Source organism: Myxocyprinus asiaticus, chromosome 24, assembly GCF_019703515.2.
Source record: "Myxocyprinus asiaticus isolate MX2 ecotype Aquarium Trade chromosome 24, UBuf_Myxa_2, whole genome shotgun sequence".
Lineage (NCBI taxonomy): Eukaryota > Metazoa > Chordata > Actinopteri > Cypriniformes > Catostomidae > Myxocyprinus > Myxocyprinus asiaticus.
In genome coordinates this window covers 20,205,341-20,226,320 of record NC_059367.1, presented here as the reverse complement: position 1 = coordinate 20,226,320, position 20,980 = coordinate 20,205,341, and the positions used below count along the sequence as shown (strand labels likewise).

Genomic DNA, 20,980 nt, shown 5'->3' with positions numbered 1-20,980 from the left:
CAAAAATGAAAATTCATCTCATCATTTACTCACCCTCATGCCTTCCCAGATGTGTATGACTTTCTTTCTGCTGAACACAAACGAAGATTTTTAGAAGAATGTCTCAGCTCTGTATGTCCATACAATGCAAGTGAAAGGTGACCAGAACTTTGAAGCTCTAAAAGCATATAAAGACAGTATAATAGTAATCCATATGACTCCAGTGGTTAAATCCACTTCTTCAGAAGCGATATGATAAGTGTGGGTGAGAAACAGATCAATATTTAAGTACATTTTTACTATCAATCTCCACATTGTTCTTTTGTTTTTGGTGATTTGCATTCTTCGTGCATATCGCCACCTACTGGGCAGGGAGGAGAATTTATAGGAGAAAAGACTTATTGATCTGTTTCTCACCCACACCTATCATATCGCTTCTGAAGATATGGATTTAACCACTGGAGTCATATAGAATACTTTTATTCTGCCTTTATGTCCTTTTTGGAGCTTAGACATTTTGGTCAGCATTCACTTGCACTGAACGGACCAACAGAGCTGAGATTTTCTTCTAAAAATCTTCGTTTGTGTTCAGCAGAAGAAAGAATGTCACACATCTGGTATGGCCTGTGTTGACAATGTTAATTTTTGGGTGAACTATCTCTTTAATAAATAATATAAATGACTTTGAACTCAGAAATTCTCCTTCTAGTAGAGGTGTAATTAATTAGGCTTAGTTGTTTTGTGAGAATTTTATTTTTAATAAATTTTTGAATAACTTAATTGATCCGTACGGTGGGGTGGGGGGGATGGGAATGAGCGTCACGTCATTGCCCCTTAGCTATCTGAAATATCAGCCGCTTTCCCTATGCGGACATACCACTTGTGTTTCAGGAGTGTCTCTCTATGCAGGTCTGCTCATGCGCCCCTTACTGCTGCTCGTGAAGAGATGCTGCTGCTGCTGATAGAGGTGTACGCGCGCTTTGCGGCTGGCGCTCGCTCTTATTTACACCCATTCACTGCATTATAGAAAAACTGTGAAACGCTGCAGCTGGTTAGGAAATGGACTTTCTCAGTGGATTAATGTTCCTCTGCGGTGATACATCTCAAGGTTAGTAGAGAGATCTGACGTTGAGAGAATCTGTTTTTTTTTTTTTTTTTTTTTTTTACGTAATCTTATACTTGCGCATTTTATGCTCAATCTGTGTGTCTGCCATAATTTGTCGCTCTGCGCTCGCGCTGGAAACGTTTTATTTTCAACCTGCCTGAAGACCACCTCTTCCTCGTCGTTTCCGTCTATATTTTTCTTTAAATGGGAAAGACATGTCGCACTGTTGTGATGTGCCATGGATGAAAGAGACAAATGTTGGATTTTGTTTTCAAGGTCTTGAAATGACATATGTCATAGGCACAACATTATGCGGGTAATGAATTTCAACAGTTTTTGGAATATTTTATTCTTTTTCGTGTCTTGTTAAAATCATGGGGTACTGCAAACATACGATAAATGGTGCAAGGCTACACCACGTTGAGTCCGTAGAGGCCATGACTTTTGTCCGGAAAAATTATTGACAAATTATCACTCTTTTTTTCTTTTCTTTTCTTTTCTTTCTTTCTTTTTTTTTCTTTCTTTTTTTTTTAAATGAAAAGAGCAAATTTAAAAAATGGATCAATATGTACATTAAACATTTCAGTTATATTTATTTAAAGATTTATTTTCTCTTACAGTGCGCTAGTTACTCTTATCTGACCCAGTACGTTTGTTTGTAAACCCATGCGCATGTATTAGTATGCGCGTGCTGAGCGCGCGCTTGTCCTGACAATACAGTCCACATTCATTAACGCTAACACTTTGAGGCAGCTCTGTGTATAAAAATGAAATAATACCCTCTTGTTTCTCTTTGTCTTGTAGCTCTAAATTTGCAACGCCACAAGCTGATACTCCTGACTGTGTGGAAAGAATTTAAACAGTCATTTTACTGAAGAGGATTTTTATGACTTGCGGCATTTACACAATTTACCCATATGCCAGAAATGCCCCCTTCTGTTAAATGGTGCATTAGGTGGGCTGTTTGCTTGTCCTTTGTTCTGGCACTTACCCCCAGGACCAAAGGATCGTCACTGAATTGTCACAAAATGTGCATATGCGCCAGTAACATTGTTAGCTGTTCCAAGATGAACCTGACAACAGTTCCGTCCGACCTGCCGAACTATACAGCTGTGCTCGATCTTAGCTTTAATTATATAATTGGACTACGTGCACAATGGACCAAGCAGAAACTCCCCAGTCTCCACAGCCTTTTACTAAGCCACAATGGTTTGAATTTCCTCTCTTCAGAGGCTTTCATTTTTGTAAAGCAGCTGCGCTACCTGGATCTGTCTTCCAATAACCTGAGACAGCTGGACGAGTTCATCTTTGAGCCCCTGATACATCTGGAGGTTTTGTTGCTCTACAACAACCATATCTCGCAGATTGACCGCACTGCCTTCTTGGGCCTCACCAGCCTGCAGAAGCTCTACCTGAGCCAGAACCAGGTGTCCCGCTTCCCTCTGGAGCTGGTTAAGGACAAGTCCCGACTGGAGAAGCTGAGTCTGTTGGACTTGTCTTCCAATCGGATCAAAGTTCTCCCCATTCAAGATCTGCAAGGCCTACCAGCCTGGATCAAGAATGGGATGTATTTCCACAACAACACACTCATCTGTGATTGCGAGCTGTACAGTATGATGGCTCACTGGTATATCCGGCGGCTCAGTTCAGCTCTGGACTTTAAGGATGACCACACCTGTGTGCATCCTGGCCCAGAAAAGCGAGTGCTTCGTGTGTATGATCTGAACACTCATATGAACTGCAGCACTTTTCAAGAAACAGATGAAGAGGCTTATTTGGAGCAGACACTTATGCTCCGCTGTGACACCAGACATCGGGACATGTCCAAGACCTGGATGCTACCTGGCAATGTAGTGGTGTCCCCTGGCAATAACCAGAGTGCTGTGGTCCTCCCAGATGGCAGGCTTGAGATCAAATCGATTAGACCTGAGGACTCAGGTGTGTACACTTGCTTTGCTGTGAGTGAATACCTCAATGAAACACTCTATGTGGTTGTGAAGGTCCACAACTCCACCATCAGTGGCAATAGTGAGACCCTCAACACAGCTTACACCACTTTGGTGGGCTGCTTGGCTAGCGTGGTCCTGGTCCTTATCTATCTGTACCTGACGCCTTGCCGTTGCTTCTGCTGTCCCGACCAGGGCAAATCCAAAAATCCCCATGAAGACAGCATCCATTCCTCCATGCTCAGTGCCACCCCAACTCACGAGGATATGGCAACAAAAGCAGGGCTCAACAGGCATGTGGCTTTCATAGACCCCAAGGATCTGCGGGGGCAGAATGGCAAGGTGAATCCAAACGGAGATGATGATCTTGATGAGGAAGCCATGCAGGGAAAAGGAAAGCGGAAGAAATCAGTGGCAGACTCGATTAGTTCAGTATTTTCTGATACTCCTATTGTGGTCTGAGGAAAGGCTGTTAGACATCGCCATCTTCAATGAACAATACATTGTTGTGGCTTTCTTGGACAAAGAGACAGAAGTTTGCCATCCTCAGTGTTTGGCTGTATCTGCAAATCCTTTCCAGCATTTTGATCTGTAGCACTTAATTATATACTGTGAAAAGGTCTTGCCATATTAGTGGACTCTAAACTTGGAGTGTTTAGATGTTCCTGTGAGTTTAAACCCACTACATGTGAGTAGAGGTAGTCTGGGTAAACATCAAATGTGTATTCTCAATGATCAGGATGAAGTCATAAGCATGAGCTTTGCAGACCCTGTTAAGAAGAATATAGAATATTAGAATGATTCCTTTGTAGCTAATAGATTATATTTACCACCTTTAATGCTAACTGACCAACATTATCACATTATGTAAAGCCAGATCCAATTGGTCATTGCAGTAGGAGTGAAAAGCACTACTGAACAGGAATTAGGTGAAAAAACAGGTTCTACATTCAATGTATCTGTTTCTGTGGAAACTCAGGAAGGTGTGTTGAAGGAGAAAGTCAAACAGCGAGTATACTGTGAGTTTACTTTCAAACCTATTCACTCTCAGTCTGCTTGTGTTAAATATACCATAAATAAATAACTGGTAATGCATAGAATGATGACACTTTCATTCAAGAATTAAAAAATACATATTTACCTAATTGTTATAAAAGTATGATAGAAGTCTACAAAAGGTTTTATTCTTTTGTCTCTGACAGATATACAGTATGGAAAATTTTGGCTCTTTGAATCTAGACTCATTGATGCCAGCACTAATCTTTGAATTTAAATGTTGGATAGCTATCACAATTTCATAAGAACCTATATGGAGTTCTTTGTATATGAAACTAAGTAAATACATAGTTACAACCAACAATTTGTAGTTTTATTGCAATGGCAACTCTTCTCATAAAAAAAATTATAATCTGCACATTTACAGCTCTTTGAGCTCATCTGTCATGACTACCAGAGTGTGAAATATTACCAAAATGCTAATGAAATCTTTTAATAGAATGAGGTGTCCATCTGCCTGTGTTCTCTTCTCTAAAGCTGAGATGGTTTCAGCCTGGATTCAAAAGCCAAAACCGTTTCTGACACAAGTCTGCTCAGACATCTTCTCACTTTGCGTTCAGTTACGGTCAGTGTTGACTCATCCATTGTCAGAATGGATATGATTTTTCTTGAGCCCCTGGAGCACCAATGTAATCTTCATCAGAAGAAAAGCCAAAGGCAGAGGGAATTTTATTTCATTATGTTTGAACCATTCTTGATTAGTTGGATACATTTTCTGAATAAATTAAAATTAAGGTTGAACTCAGGTCAAAATGTGTCTACCAGACTATTATAACAAATGTCAAATGTGGTGATTAGTTGATCTGCCTTTTATTTTGATGTATTCTAAATTATTACTAGAGGCAAACTGCTGTGATTTCACAAAGATCAGTATTTTATTTGCTTCAGTGATAACACAGGAATCTAAAGGACAATGTTGTGACTCATAATGTAACTGCGTAAAGCTTGCTGGCTGTGCTCAAGGGAGGTGTGACACCCAGTAGATCCGCCCCACTTCCTGTATTGTCATACTTAAAAAAAAAACACAGGATAGTTCACAGATATATTTCAACCAGGCCCAATATGATACCAAACCTTTTTGTCCCAGTGGAGTTCTCAGATGGAGGCCAGGAATGAGTTATTTTAGAACACCAAAAGACCAGGATGTAGGCAAATACGGACAGTGATGTCATAAGGCTAATTCACACTGGCTCAACAAACACTGATGTTGTGTTTTGTTAGATCAGTGTGTTAACCCTTTCTGTGTTTGGTGGAGGAATGTGAAAATGACAGTTATGTTTCCCAGCATTCTAAAAACAACGGCCAACATTAAGAAATAGAAAACTGATTAGTGTGGACATGGCCTTATAACATATGTTCTCAAACTCTAAATTCTTAGGCCACGTCCACACAAACACAATTGTGATACGTTTACGCCTCTCTATCAAACTAGAACTATGTTTTCCTCCACTGAAAACTGAGAATTTCGAAAATGCTCTCTATCACTGCATACTTTAGAAAACAATGACATTAGGAAACCGACGAAAACAAAAATGGCTTATTGTGTTCGTGGCCTTAGAATCTGAGAATGCCCATTTCCATTTCATTTGTTCTTGGAAACAAATCACTTGTTCTTGGAAACAAATCACATATATCTTGTGCAATCATGTGTTAACCATAACCATACTGTATATATATCAGAGGGTCTGGTTTGGTGCAGTGGGAACCATCTTAATTTCCTCTGACCTCTTTCCTTAGTTACATTGTAATTACATCCTATTTGATGAGTGGTCGAAGCCATTAAATGTTTGATAGGTGGATGAACTCACAAACAGTATTATCTCAGGGAGTGGGAATAACACATAATAGCAGCTATGGCAGACTGCAGTCATGCACTGGGCAGTTACGGTCTTTTACACATCTCTCCAGCTGCAATCCAAAATTAGTGTGGAGGGGAAGGTCTTACCATCACAAGCCCTGTGGGAGGAGGCCAGCAATCACAAAGATCCTTCTAGCATGAAATTGAACAGCCAAGTGCTCCCCCTAAACTACATCCAGCAGCTTTTCACCCCTTCTGTGTGTTCTTCTGAAATGTGTGTCATTGGCTGTTTTGCTACGAGTAGAGTTCTTATGAAAGTCCACTGTTCATTACTCAGCATTTGACAGTACATCTGTGCTTTTGTATGTGCAAACAGTGTTTGTTTTGACAGTGTTTATGAGATCGTGTCATTTGAGGTAGCTTTTTTCCCCTTGAGGTTCCAAAGAGGCTGAATTTCTTGTTCTTCTGTGTAGTGTTGTTCCTATACAGTTTTCTAGGTTCCAGTTGTGACTATAAAATATTTGTAAACCTATTTTAAAGACACTTGACTGTAAAGGTCTTTTCTGTCATGTAGTATTTTAAAGTCTATTTGGTCACTATTTGTCTATTATTTGTTGTTATTTAGGCACATAACGGTAAATTGAGAATTTTTATAATTTTAAGTCAGTAAATTAAAATCTCACAAAGTCATCACAGACTGTATCTACTGAAGTACCAAAACTGTTACATTGATTAGAATGTTAAATTTTATATTTCACATATGGAAAATATTAGAACAGCCCTATATTAGTATATTTGTTCATTGTGTTTAAAAATCAGTTGGTACTAGAGACTAGATCAGGTCCTTTGCTTATGAACACTTAAAACGCTAGATTGTCAACAGAATTCAAAATGTGATTATATTAAAAACAGGTTATTCATGGTTAGTTTGTGACAGTGGCAATGATCTAGTTTGAAGTATTTAAAATCCAGAATTATATAGTCTTATCCCTTACACAAAACAGAGAACTAAACCAATATAAATCTAACAGAATCACAGTAATGTAGACATCTGTACAAACAGTGTTGGGTAATTACTTAAAAATAGTAATCCACTACAACTTAATTATTTCTCTATAATTGTAATCAGATAACTTCACTAGTTACTAAATTAAAAAAGTAATCGCATTACTAATTACTTTTAAATTACTTTCTAAAACACTTTTCGGCTCAACAAATTCAAAATAATGTTTACATTTCTTGCTTGTTCATTGTTACAAGTCCTAAACTCAGCATCTCACATTTCCGCTTCACTATGACTCATTACAGGGCCATAATTCATGTATTCTTCATAATAAATATATTACAAACAAGCATAACCCTATAATGTACTTAAAAGTAATTAAATTAATTTAAAGTCAGTAACTGTAATCTGATTACAATAATATAAAATGTAATGCATTACACTACTTTTTGACTAAAAACTATTTAGATTACAGTAGCTATTTACTTTGTGATTGGATTACACCCAACACTATACAAATACTAATATTAGTTATACTAAGTGTAACTGTCAAGTTATACTTGCTACATATTGGCAATAAACTGTTTGAATCTTAAATGGTTAGAGTAAAGGTCTCAGGATGTTAAAATGTTTCACTTGTGTCTCTGAGAGTGAAGTGCAGTATAGAAGCAACGTTTATCAGGTCCACTATTATGGGTTGAGGCCTTGCTGTAAAAGCTTATTTAGTCTGAATGTCAAAAAGGAGACTGATGAGTGTTTGGTAATGCATATTCCTGGGCCTGTTCATATAATGTGTACTACAGTGAAATGGTTGCTCTAGGATAACCTTGAAATAGTTTCTGGAACAGTAGTCCTCCCCCATATGTATTATTCATCAATAATATGACAATATTGAATAATTAAAAAAAAGAGTGAAATTTACTGTTTTTGCTTCTGGGTATTTTTTCCCCCAAAACACATACTGAAAAGCCGTCACATTTAGCAGACATTACTTATCCTGAACAACCAGCTGGATTCAAACCCACAACCTTATCTAGAAACTATTAGCTTCAATACCCTCAATATAATATTTTGAATCAGTGACTTAAATACAAGATCAGCAATTTTTATAAATATAATGGGTACATTTTATGGCTGTGGAGGCTCCCTCCTCCATATCTACATTACATACACTAATGCGTTTCCACACCCGCATGACTTACTTTCTTCCATGGAACACAAAGGGAGATGCTAGGCAGCATGTTAGCCCCAGTCAACATTCACTTTTATTGTATTTATTTATACAATACAAGTGAATGGTGGCTGAGGCTGTCATTCTTCCCAAGATCTCATTTTGTGTTCCACAGAAGAAAGTCATATGGGTTTGAAAAACCATGAGGATGAGTAAATGACACAATTTTCATTTTAGGGTGAACTATCCCTTTATTCTACCCAAATATTCTAGATAAAAATAACATAATACACTTGCTCCATTGGCTTCTATTATAAGTGCAATAGATGTACATGCATTTTTCCTTTGATTTAACAAACTGTGGGTTGAGACTAAATTACTTTATGGTAATATTCGGATTAATTTGAAACTGAATGGTGATGATGCTTCATCTCAACACTAGATTGCACTAAACAACTAGGTACCTCAATGTTACACAAGGTCAAAGAAGGTAATACTTATAATGACCTTATTCACAGCAGCGCCATCTTTGATGGGAATGAAAACGAGGCTTTGAGGGATATAATTACCTTCTCTTTGCACTGTATAAAGCTATCAAAAAAGCTCCGAGATCACACCTAATTTTCATCAACTCATGTTGCCTGGATTATTTTGTCTACTGAAAATTCTTGTAAATATATTTTTGTAATGTTTCGTCAACGGAACGATCAACACTTAAAACAACAGTACAACCCACTGACGAGACTAAGTCTATCCATCACGGCCTTGTATTGTAGTCATTCCCGTCAAAAATAAAAGATGACGCTGCAGTGAATAAGGTCAATAATATAAGCGTTCCCTTCTTTGGCCTTGTGTAACATTGAGGTACCTGGTTGTTTAGTGCCATCTAGTGTTGAGATGAAGCATCATCACTTTTCATTAACAGCAAGACAACAGAAAGATGTTGGCATATTTATTTCAAAGTCCATTATCTGACAGTCAGTTTAGCAGCATACGGAAGGTCTTGAGGTATTTTATACTCAGTTGCAGGTCATCCAACATATACATTCACTCACATAAAAATTCAGTATATAACATACACACTCCTACGGTGAACTTCAAACTTCCACCATCCTGTGCATAAAGTCCGAAGCAAAGTACATGGCAGTCAACTTGTGCTTCTGGAGGAGTTTAAGGCAGACTCCCTCAGTGAAGAAGCTTTGGCTGTGTAGAATAAAGGAGAGCAGATGGTCAGGATAAGCATCTAAATGCAGGAAAGCACTGAGAGCTAAGACACAACCTTGATGACTCATCTTTACAGACTATCAATCTGTGACTTCCTATCCTTGACATTCTCTCTAACACGGTTTATTTTGATCCTTGATGAGTAAAAAAGTAAAGTTTGCCAGATTTCTAAAACAATTTCATAGAATTTCCTTTCCTTATCAGGAGGTATACCAGAAGCGAACTGAGATTTTGACCCCAACACATTGGTAGTACTATTCAGGCTAAACCTCAAGACAAAATTAACACAACATTTAAAGGAACGGTTCACTCAAAAATGAAAATTCAGTCATTATTTACTCACCCTGATGTCATTCCAGTGCTGATACATTACTTTCTTTCGTGAAACAGGAAAAAGGAAAACTTTAGCAGAATGTTGTTTGGAATGACATGAGGCTAAATAAATTATGACAGACTTTTCATTTTTGGGTGAACTATCCTTTAAACACAATGCAACAACCATTCAAAACAAATGATGCTTTGGTCTTTAAATAAGAAAATAAAGATAATGTGGCATGTGAAGGACGTACCTTCTGTGCACCCAGTTTCTTTGGCAGACTTTGGGTTGATCCTGGTCTACCATCCCCACCCCAGGACACCGGATTGGAGTGGGTTTGGGAGAAAGAGGAGAGGATGTTTGGTTTTGGGGCACATGAAGTGTTGTTGGGGGATGAGGCACCACTGATCTTACGTTTCCTGCCAGGCCCTTTTTGTTCATACCCAACAGCCCTTTGATTCAGCCCTGAGGACCCTCCCTTATCCGACTCTGGGACAGGAGAGGGGGAGAAATGGGTGGGGCTTTGCTTGATCAGCCTCTTCATTTCAGTGGAATTTACAGATTGCCATGGTTTGCTGCCAGGTGATAGTGCTCCAATGAATGGTCTATGTGGAGAACGAAGTGTGGTTCTAGCCAAGGAGGACTGGAGGTCCCTGTGGTGAGGGGTGTATGAGATCTTGCCCTGTCCATGTGAGTCCTCGTCATCTTGTGGAAATTTCTGCCGCTTACTGGTTGTGGGACCCTCCTGAAGCTCCCTGAATCTGGTCTGCAAGGCCTGCTTGCTGGGCCGACCCCCTGCATTACTAGGCCAGTCAGGACCTGAGGTTGACTGGGCTTTTGTTGGTAGCTCTGATTGTCCTGAGGTGCTAGTCCTGAGAGAAGAGGCACTGCGAGTGGGTACTGAGCTGCGCATGGCATCATGGGAATTGTAGGATTTTGTAATGACTGATGGCTGATGAGAGCATAGCTCTGAAACCTGAGGGATTTTCCTGCAGATGAAAGTTTGTACAAATTTTGGACAATTCACAGGCAAAAGAAAAAGCATTTATAGCAACCAATAGCTTGAAATGTAACCCACTCTAGCTCTAAAGCAAGTTGTTTTTTGAGTGAAAGTTTGAAGGAATAGTTTACCCAACAATTAAAATGTTGTCATCGTTTATTCACCCTCATGTCTTTTGAAACCCACATGACTTTCTTTCTTCTGTGGAAAAGCAAATCTGTTATTTATAGCAGAATATCCATGCTGCTCTTTTTTTCATACAATAAAAAATGAATGGTGACTATGGCTGACAGACAAGATTTTTAGTGAATAACAACTTTCACGTCATACAGACTACTTTCAGGATGCTTTTGTGGTGCTTTTTTGTCCTTTTAGGAATTTGACACTCCCTGGTCCGCAAGCACTTTCATTGACCACATTTACATGCACTTAGGAAAACTGTTTATTCCAGGGTTTTTGCAGAAAGTGGCATTCTGAAACGTCATGTAAACGAGAACCCCAATTTCCTTACGCCGCTCAAGGGATTAAGAGAAATCGGTTTAACACTCCCAGGATTCTCCCGGAGAACGCAGCTTAATGTGGTCATGTAAACGTGCAAGCAGCGTTCACATTTGCGTGAACAGACCGAATAACAAATGTCATATGATGGAGTCCAACAACAAATCAACACAGAGGAAAGAATTAAACATTTCTCGGAGTGAAATAAACTATAAACTACACCCATTTATACACATCGACTGTCCCTCACGTTCACGTATATGTGCTCGTAAATCTCTGAGTTTTACGTAACAGGAAAACCCCACTATTGCAGAGCAACTGGGCTGCAGGTTGCGATGAAAATTTAAGGAAAACAAAAACAGAAACAACTCTGGAATATCTGCAAATAAAGCAAAGCAATGGGGAATAAAATAGTGAGTTCTTCCTCTAATGCCATGTTTGTTATTTATACAAGTGTCGCAGAAATTACGTTCCTGTGAAGAAAGCTGCTTACTGACCAAGTAAAGAGTATGCCGCTTATACAGTGCATGTAAACTGGAACACTGCTATCTCCCAATGAGCCGCTCTCTGGTATCCATGTAAACATAGTCAATGTGTGGAAGAGAGCAGCATGAACATTCTTTTTTTTTTTTTTTACAGAAATAATGTCATATGGGTTTGGAACAACATAAGTGTGAATAAATGACAGAATTTTCATTTTTGGATAAACTATACATTTAACATCAGTCTGATGTTGTGAAGCATCTTACTTCCACAGATAAGTGCTGAGGTGCTGCTCCATCATAACACTGAATGCTGACCGCAGGTGGAGCATCCTTCGGTCAAAAGCTAAAACACTACGGCCAAGTACATGTGCCCCGAAGGTGCAAAACTGGATAGAACATGGAAGAAAGGACAAACATGGATTCATTTAATTCGAATGCAATATTATGGGTTGAAAAACAAAGAAAAATAGACTAAATTGATTATACAAACAAACAAGTCTAAAATCCATGATCAATTAGATTCTACTGAAGAAAAAAATCACATGTAATAAAACAAACATTGTACAAGAGCATAAGATACAGTATAATCAAATGAAACATCCAATAAATGTTTTGTAACATTTGTTTTGAACACCTATCATCCCATTTATCAAAGACAGATTAAGTAAATAATGGCTGCAGAATTATAGTATGGTGTAAATTGTACAACCATCCAATATGGACTAAATTTAGAGATTTCGCGACTTTCACAAGAAACGTCTGAGATATTTATATGAAGGAAACCGATTTGAAGATGTACTCACTCCCAGGGGTTTAGGGTGCCAAGTGCTTGCAGGCAGATGAGTAAATTCCTCACAGTTTTCCCCACCACTCTCCTCACTGGAGAGACAAGCTGAAACCGACTCCATCTGCGTCTCCTCAGAGTGCATCTTTCCCTCCTTCATTTCTACACTACTGTCTGATGGACTCATAGACCTGTAAACACACACATACAGATAAATACCTTGTCTAATACCATGATGTGCGTATCCACATATAATGTCAACTGTCAGATAACCACCCCAATCCAATAACCCTTAAAGGAATATTCCGGGTTCAATACAAGTTTAACTCAATTAACAGCATTTGTGGTATAATGTTGATTACCACAAAAAATAAAAAAGCAAAATTGATCATTTCTGCTGTAATTTTAAGGTTTTAAGGTGTACAGCGTTATGTTGTCATGGCAACAAAGATGTAAAATTGGATATAAATTTACACAGAAAAGGTTAAGCAATTTTATGACACTAAAATAATGTTAACACACATGACAGCACGTCTTGTGGCTATACTTTTGAAACAGTGAGTATTTTAATTTTTACGGTTTGACTCTATTCACTTCCATTGTAAGTGCCACACTGTAACCCAGTTTTTTTATAGAAAATGAGGGACATGTCAAAATGAATTTTTTTAGGGGGCCTGGGTTGCTCAGCGAGTAAAGACGCTGACTACCACACCTGGAGTCGCTAGTTCGAATCCAGGGCATGCTGAGTGACTCCAGCCAGGTCTCCTAAGCAACCAAATTGGCCTGGTTGCTAGGGAGGGTAGAGTCACATGGGGTAACCTCCTCATGGTTGCTATAATGTGGTTCTCACTCTCGGTGGGGCATGTGGTGAGTTGTGCATGGATGCCACGGAGAATAGCGTGAAGCCTCCACACACGCTATGTCTCCGCGGTAATGCGCTCAACAAGCCATGTGATAAGATGCGCGGATTGACTGTCTCAGACACGGAGGCAACTGAGATTCGTCCTCCACCACCCAGATTGAGATGAGTCACTATGCCACCACAAGGACCTAGAGCGCATTGGGAATTGGGAATTTTAAATTGGGGAGAAAATGGGAGAAAATCCAAAAAAATATAAAAATTATAATAATTTGATTTTGTTTGGTAACCAACGTTATGCAACAAATGCTGTCGACTGAGTTTAAGTTTTATTGAACCCACAATATTCCTTTAAAAGGTGCACTAATTACTTTTTTCCTTTATTAAAAAAAGTTTACTCCCAAAGAAATAATAATAAATAATAGTAATTTTGGAACACATGCATAAAATCATGAGTTATACTCACTGGAATACATAAAAACACAAAAAGTAACAAGAGCTACAGGAAAAAAAAAAAAATGAAACAGTACTTTCAGAGCCCTACCTGAGAATAGAAGAGTTAGTTATTTGGCTTGTGTAGTGCAGAGGCCCAATTTGAGACCCTCTGGGTTTGGGTTGGGCGGGGCCTCCATCAGAAACCTCTATGGGCAGAGGGGGGTGCACTCGAGTCTTTGAGCTCATCTTCAGCTCCCTTACAAGCTGGTCAAAGCGTTTACTCCTCCCTACAACCTGCCGGCGCTGATGGATGGAATGAATCTGCGGCAAGGGAAAGAACATATGGATATCAGTTTGTATCAATGGAGGTTAAATTTCATGCCTGAAATTTCTCAAATATGTATGTCACTGACTCTATACTCACATTACACGTTAGCAGTCGGGTGCACGCTTTCTTTCTCTCAGAATCCATCACCCCACAATGCTTGTCTAAGTCACATTCTTTCTCTGAATCAAAGACACAGGCAAATGGCAAATACATAAATATCACCCCAATTATGTATAATTAAGGGAAAATTTACAGTGATAAGAGAGACATGAAACTAGCATAGCTATGCAGGAAATCGGTTTCCTGAGACAACAGTCAATTTTAAGGCCCCGATATAATTCTTGAGAAATTCTTCTTAATTCATGGGTTAAAAGAAGTTCAAAACAGCTGAACAACGGTATAGAGTTTACAAACATTCAGACACCCGCCACACCACTGTGGAATGCGTTTAGAGAAGCATTTAAATTTGAGGATGCTACATGTAAAACCTTAACTGATGTGACATTAAAATGTGTTATCAATGACTTTATGCCTCATTATATGAGTAGAATTCACATTAGTTCAGTAAAAGAGGCTGTTTTAACCACTCCATGATGATTTAAAGTAATACATGAAGTTAAAAAAAGTTTAATTTGTCTTGTTTACATTCTGAATTCATGAAGCTAATGTGCTAACACGCTATACTCGGCCATAATATGCACTGATTACACACTGATTGTTGTAATTTATGATGACACTGATACTATTGCAAAGATTGGTGTATAAAAGAGTGTCAATGTGCAGAATACAGACAAAAGAATGATAATAAGAGAGGCATATCTTACTATGGGCAGATGTGTGAATGGCTTTTGCTACAGATGGCACATGCGTGAATGGGCACTTGAGAGATTTTGAGTAGATTTGATTTATTTTGAAGACTAATTAAACAACCAAAAAAATAATAATTTGAATGACATGGTCTTGGAAAATGTCTCTACGCAAACGATCGTACTGATGTAGTTAAATCTGTAACAGCTCGCTAATAACTCTACACGCCGGTGTATTAATGTTGACTGATCTTGACTGACTGAACAACGTAAACAAAATTAGCTGTCGGCCTCAAGGTAGGTGGAGCTCTAGGTCACACCTGGACCAATGTCAGTAAGAAGGTGTTTAACAGCCGGTAAGAATTTGTCCTAAAAGTTCAGCCAGGCGATCTGTTACGAACCAGAGAAACAAACACAAAAACACCTTTGTGGACAGATTTTGTTCTAAATGATATCACACCTTTTCGTTCTTCGATTTTGTATGAAGTATATTGGGGACTTTACAATTAGTAGTCATTATACAAAAATATTTGACCACAAAATGGTGCAATAAGAATCAATTATTCCAGAGAGCTGTGTAATAAACTGAGATACTAACCAACTCATATATACAAGAACCAGTAGAATCATCAGTATTTCATGTTGAGTCAGGGACTTACTAAGGACTTTCTTGTAAGTTCTGCTGTAATTTCTTGGTCCGTGCAGTGGAGTGTGGGAATCCAAACTCTTCTGGAGTGGTTTTTCAGCTGGTGGGGGTGCTTTTGGTGGGGTTTTCCCACGATTCCAGGGTGGGTCTCTGGGACTGGGAGTGGAAAAATGTGGAGGTGATAGAGGGGTTCTTTGGGAAACTGTATCCACCTGCTGCAGACTGGAACATAAACATAATTTATTGTGTCACTGGAGTGAACAGGGGCTGGTTGCACCAGCTATACGTAAGTTACAACTAAATGGGCACTTAGTCACAATTTACACACAACTAAATATTTGAGCGTTGCACCATTAAACTTAGGTAGGATGTAACCTACGTATAAACGAAATATTTACGGAAGCCTCCGACCAGGAGTAACGGATGGAATATAAAAGCAGACTGATATTTTATGAAATCAATGAGCTCATGTTTTGCGTGACAGGCATCAATCATTTCGACATGCATTATGATGTTGACATTTACGAGAGAGAGAGAGAGAGAGAGAGAGAAAACGTACTTTTAAGCGGCTCTTCAGCATGAAACCATTCTATTGGTGCAGTTTTCAGGGTGTGTCGCCCGGTGTCAAGTTTCAACACATTCAAAATATATACAGGTGCATCTCAATAAATTAGAATGTCGTGGAAAAGTTCATTTATTTCAGTAATTCAACTCAAATTGTGAAACTCGTGTATTAAATCAATTCAATGCACACAGACTGAAGTAGTTTAAGTCTTTGGTTCTTTTAATTGTGATGATTTTGGCTCACATTTAACAAAAACCCACCAATTCACTATCTCAAAAAATTAGAATACATCATAAGACCAATAAAAAAAACATTTTTAGTGAATTGTTGGCCTTCTGGAAAGTATGTTCATTTACTGTATATGTACTCAATACTTGGTAGGGACTCCTTTTGCTTTAATTACTGCCTCAATTCGGCGTGGCATGGAGGTGATCAGTTTGTGGCACTGCTGAGGTGGTATGGAAGCCCAGGTTTCTTTGACAGTGGCCTTCAGCTCATCTGCATTTTTTGGTCTCTTGTTTCTCATTTTCCTCTTGACAATACCCCATAGATTCTTTATGGGGTTCAGGTCTGGTGAGTTTGCTGGCCAGTCAAGCACACCAACACCATGGTCATTTAACCAACTTTTGGTGCTTTTGGCAGTGTGGGCAGGTGCCAAATCCTGCTGGAAAATGAAATCAGCATCTTTAAAAAGCTGGTCAGCAGAAGGAAGCATGAAGTGCTCCAAAATCTCTTGGTAAATGGGTGCAGTGACTTTGGTTTTCAAAAAACACAATGGACCAACACCAGCAGATGACATTGCACCCCAAATCATCACAGACTGTGGAAACTTAACAGTGGACTTCAAGCAACTTGGGCTATGAGCTTCTCCATCCATCCTCCAGACTCTAGGACCTTGGTTTCCAAATGAAATACAAAACTTGCTCTCATCTGAAAAGAGGACTTTGGACCACTGGGCAACAATCCAGTTCTTCTTCTCCTTAGCCCAGGTAAGACGCCACTGACGTTGTCTGTGGTTCAGGAGTGGCTTAACAAGAGGAATACGACAACTGTAGCCAAATTCCTTGACACGTCTGTGTGTGGTGGCTCTTGATGCCTTGACCCCAGCCTCAGTCCATTCCTTGTGAAATTCACCCAAATTCTTGAATCGATTTTGCTTGACAATCCTTATAAGGCTGCGGTTCTCTCGGTTGGTTGTGCATCTTTTTCTTCCACACTTTTTCCTTCCACTCAACTTTCTGTTAACATGCTTGGATACAGCACTCTGTGAACAGCCAGCTTTTTTGGCAATGAATGTTTGTGGCTTACCCTCCTTGTGAAGGGTGTCAGTGATTGTCTTCTGGACAACTGTCAGATCAGCAGTCTTCCCCATGATTGTGTAGCCTAGTGAACCAAACTGAGAGACCATTTTGAAGGCTCAGGAAACCTTTGCAGGTGTTTTGAGTTGATTAGCTGATTGGCTTGCCACCATATTCTAATTTTTTGAGATAGTGAATTGGTGGGTTTTTGTTAAATGTGAGCCAAAATCATCACAATTAAAAGAACCAAAGACTTAAACTACTTCAGTCTGTGTGCATTGAATTTATTTAATACACGAGTTTCACAATTTGAGTTGAATTACTGAAATAAATGAACTTTTCCACAACATTCTAATTTATTGAGATGCACCTGTATAGGATATTAAAATGAATAAATGTCTATTTTTCTAGCCTGTTGTATCAGTATTTATTTATCATCCCTTATTTATTTTAGATACAGTTCCTATATATTGTTATTTACACAGGGCAAATAAACTATTTATCAAATCTACTTTTATTACGAATTGTATTTTAATGGGGATATAATTTATTACAGCTGACAGTTACGTGAGCAAACAAGATTTGAACATCAACCGTAACAAAATCAAATTGAAGTTCACAGCTTTTTAACACTTCTGTGTATAAATTTGAAATCTGTTTATTGGATAAATACAGGTAAACGTCATAATATACAACTATGCATTACTTTACAGATAGCTTACGACCTACTAGTTAAGTCTTGCCTTAAGAACAGCTGGTGCAACCAAATTAAGCACTGACTTAGTTACAAACTAACTAGTAGTTACTAAGCCCTTAGTGTGAACTTAACATCCCAACTTACATGAGACCTTACACACAGCTGGTGCAACCCTGCCCAGGGAATGTTTAAGATAAGCCTGATCTACAGACGCCCCACTGAAAAACTACAGTGTGGGCAGTGAACCTATATTCAGCTATATGATTCAGCTAAACAATTCAAAAAGGTGCATTACATTTCATGCCCTAAATAATACCAAGATGAGCTTTGCATGCAATTGCCTGAAGGTTTCAATTTATAACTATAAAACTTTATAACTATAGTTGAGGACCAAAACAAAGGCTCACTCTTTCTTACCTTGGTGCTTCACGCAGTGGTTTGGAGCGTCCCTGGTGGGGAGAGTGAGGTGGTGGGAATTTTGGAGGTCCAGGCCCCTGGCTCCTGCTGACTTGACCCTCACTGAGACTGTCATGCTGGGAGGGGGGTCTCCCCTGTTGGGACCGGTCAGGAGAGCAGTTGGACGGAGTGCCGCATAGTTTGCTCAAGGGCCCATGTCGTCGCTCAAAGTGCTTTTCAAAAGCCTGTGGTTTTACTACCTGCCCGCAGTGGCTGCACACCACCAGGAAGAAGTCATCATGTGCTGGGCAGTGACCATATATAGACATGTCTGTGAGGGGGGGAAAATAGCTTAATTTTTTTTTTTAGCTGCTAGACCTTATTTGCATTTCATGATGTCATTCGTCAACCTTTCAGGATAATGCAACTGATAATTGGAGAGCAGCTAGTTCGAGTCCCTCAATGAACATGTCATGAGATATCACTATTGTGCTTTTGAGAATAGTGCCAGAGGGATTGTCCCTGTACATTTACATTTATGCTTTTGGCAGGCGCTTTTAGCTAAGATATACATTTTTACAGTCCATGCATTTCTTGGGAATCCAACCTTGACTTTGGCATTGCTAGCATCAGTTGAGGTACAGGAACACTGCTTAATCAGATCATTCAAATGGCTGTAAAAGAGTGTAACTGGGGTACCTGTTGATCACAAACCAAACCAAATGTTCATTGCTCCTGCTCCTCACCCTCTTTCCGGAGAGTCATAGTTTCCATCCTGTTCTTCACATTTTTGCTGCACTCTTCCAGAGAGGACCCTAAAAGGAACAGTGAAAGAGGAAATGAAACAACAAAGCTAACATCAAGATAAATGTCTTTCTTTGGACATCTCTAATCCAGTGTGCTAAATTTGCCTATTATTTTTTTTTCGAAGATGTTTCCTGCAATAAAATAAATAAAAAATTCTCTCATTATTTAATCACCTTACTGACTTTCCTCCTGCTGAACACAAAAGATGGTTTTTAGAAGAATATCTCAGCTCTGTAGGTCCTTACAATGCAAGTGAAATGGGTATGCTTTTTAACAGTCCAAAAAACATCTAAAGGCAGCATAAAAGTAATCCATAAGACTACATGGTTAAATCCATATCTTCAGAAGCGATTAGCGTGGGTAAGAAACAGGTCAATATTTAAATCCTTTTTTTTTTTAAAATCAATCCCCACTTTCACTTTCTTCTTTTGTTTTTGGCGATTCACATTACTTGTGTACATCGCCACCTACTGGGCAGGGAGGAGAATTATTATTATTATTTCTTTTGCAAAAAAAGGAATTAATATTGATCTGTTTCTCACCCACACCTATTATATAAATTCTGAAGATTTTACCACTGGAGTCTTATTGATTACTTTTATGCTGCCTTTACATGCTTTTTGGAGCTTCAAAGTTCTGGCCACCATTCACTTGCATTGTAAGGACCTACAGAGCTCAAATATTCTTCTAAAAATCTTTGTGTAAGCTGAAGAAAGTCATACATATCTGAGATGACATGAGGGTGAGTAAATGATGAGAGAATTGTCCTTTTTGTGTGAACTATCCCTTTAATGTGGGTCATTTCCTGTATTATGAATCAGTCTTTTTGCAGGTTGAGAATTGATTAGTTACATCTAGAAATGTAATTTTTATATACGAATGTAGTTTTATCAGGAAGAGTTATTCTGTGTCTGTCAGCTTGTGTACAGTTGTAATGTAAAAGGGAACACAAGTGAGGTCAACGGCGCTACTGGCTAATGCAAAAGGAAACGTCAGTATACTATTTCGTAACACTGTCGTTGATGGAAAATAATAAGATATTCACACCCCAACCTGCTGACCCCGCGAAACAATTATTAAACCGGGAATGTGTGGACAGGTTTAATTATGATAGTTCGCTGGCCCGAGATTCTTCTTCCCATCTCGCGCCGCCTGTATCAGATCGTCATATGCTTGAACACGGAACCGCATCCTCTCTGGCTTTAAACCCGTTACAACCTCAAACCAACACGACGACATATGCCTACATAACCAATGCATCCCTTCCGGCATATTACGAATTCATTTTTAAGAAGGGAATGTCTGTTGGCAAAGAGGAGTGCTAGGACCTGGGAGATTTTTCAAAAGTTCAGTTTTTTGGGTTGAATCTTGACGGCGTTAGGACCCGGCAGCTCCTTTGTCTGAGTCCTGGCGGCCGGAGTTTGCTCTTTTGAAACAAATCCATTTCCTGTGCTCGCTTTTCCATTTCCAGATCAAACGGTTGAAAGCTCGATATTGTTTTACTCACCCTCTGGTATGGATACGTCCGCTTTGTCGATCCAAGTTGTCCAGCTTTGTCCATCAAAGTCAAGGGTGGAAATCCGCTGATCTAGGGCAGCCAATACGGTTTTAGCGCGTGCATGATCCGCCACCATCACGACAAGAGCGCATTGCAACGTCATATTGCGCGCTCACGACAGATTATAATTTCGCGCTCGGGCACGTGTTCGTAACATTGGAAATACCCATAGAAGAAATACTCAACTCAGATGTTGCATCACCAGTCTATAAATACAGTA

General features: G+C 39.1%; 2 protein-coding genes across 3 annotated transcripts; one reads left to right on the top strand and one right to left on the bottom strand.

Annotated features, from left to right (window-relative positions):
* The first annotated feature begins 828 nt into the window (after positions 1 to 828).
* Positions 829 to 7,808, top strand: LOC127414961 (amphoterin-induced protein 1-like). 2 transcript variants are annotated; one of them, XM_051653383.1, is made up of 2 exons: positions 829 to 1,087; positions 1,889 to 7,808. In XM_051653383.1, the coding sequence occupies exon 2, from the start codon at positions 2,002 to 2,004 to the stop codon at positions 3,490 to 3,492; it is 1,491 nt and encodes a 496-aa protein (XP_051509343.1). In that variant the 5' UTR covers positions 829 to 1,087; positions 1,889 to 2,001; the 3' UTR covers positions 3,493 to 7,808. The 2 variants fall into 2 exon arrangements, with proteins under 2 accessions (XP_051509343.1, XP_051509344.1); XM_051653384.1 differs by lacking the exon at positions 829 to 1,087 and adding an exon at positions 1,244 to 1,400.
* A 145-nt stretch (positions 7,809 to 7,953) lies between these two features.
* LOC127414953 (ataxin-7-like protein 2) lies at positions 7,954 to 20,852 on the bottom strand. Its single transcript, XM_051653370.1, has 10 exons — positions 20,710 to 20,852; positions 19,142 to 19,210; positions 18,417 to 18,726; positions 15,453 to 15,661; positions 14,084 to 14,166; positions 13,769 to 13,980; positions 12,385 to 12,556; positions 11,846 to 11,967; positions 9,852 to 10,587; positions 7,954 to 9,261 (listed from the first exon to the last, which is right to left on the bottom strand). Exons 1-10 carry the CDS (start codon positions 20,834 to 20,836, stop codon positions 9,244 to 9,246), a joined length of 2,058 nt encoding a protein of 685 aa, XP_051509330.1. The 5' UTR covers positions 20,837 to 20,852; the 3' UTR covers positions 7,954 to 9,243.
* Between the last annotated feature and the right edge of the window lie 128 nt (positions 20,853 to 20,980).

Coding starts and splice junctions, on each gene's coding strand:
- LOC127414961 (XM_051653383.1), top strand. CDS start 2,002: ATGCCAGAAATGCCCCCTTCTGTTAAATGGTGCATTAGGTGGGCTGTT.
- LOC127414953 (XM_051653370.1), bottom strand. CDS start 20,836: ATGGTGGCGGATCATGCACGCGCTAAAACCGTATTGGCTGCCCTAGAT. Junction 12,557..13,768: donor ACTAACTCTTCTATTCTCAG/GTAGGGCTCTGA, acceptor GTGTGTTTACAG/GTCTATGAGTCCATCAGACA. Junction 10,588..11,845: donor CTCAGCACTTATCTGTGGAA/GTAAGATGCTTC, acceptor TTTCATCTGCAG/GAAAATCCCTCAGGTTTCAG.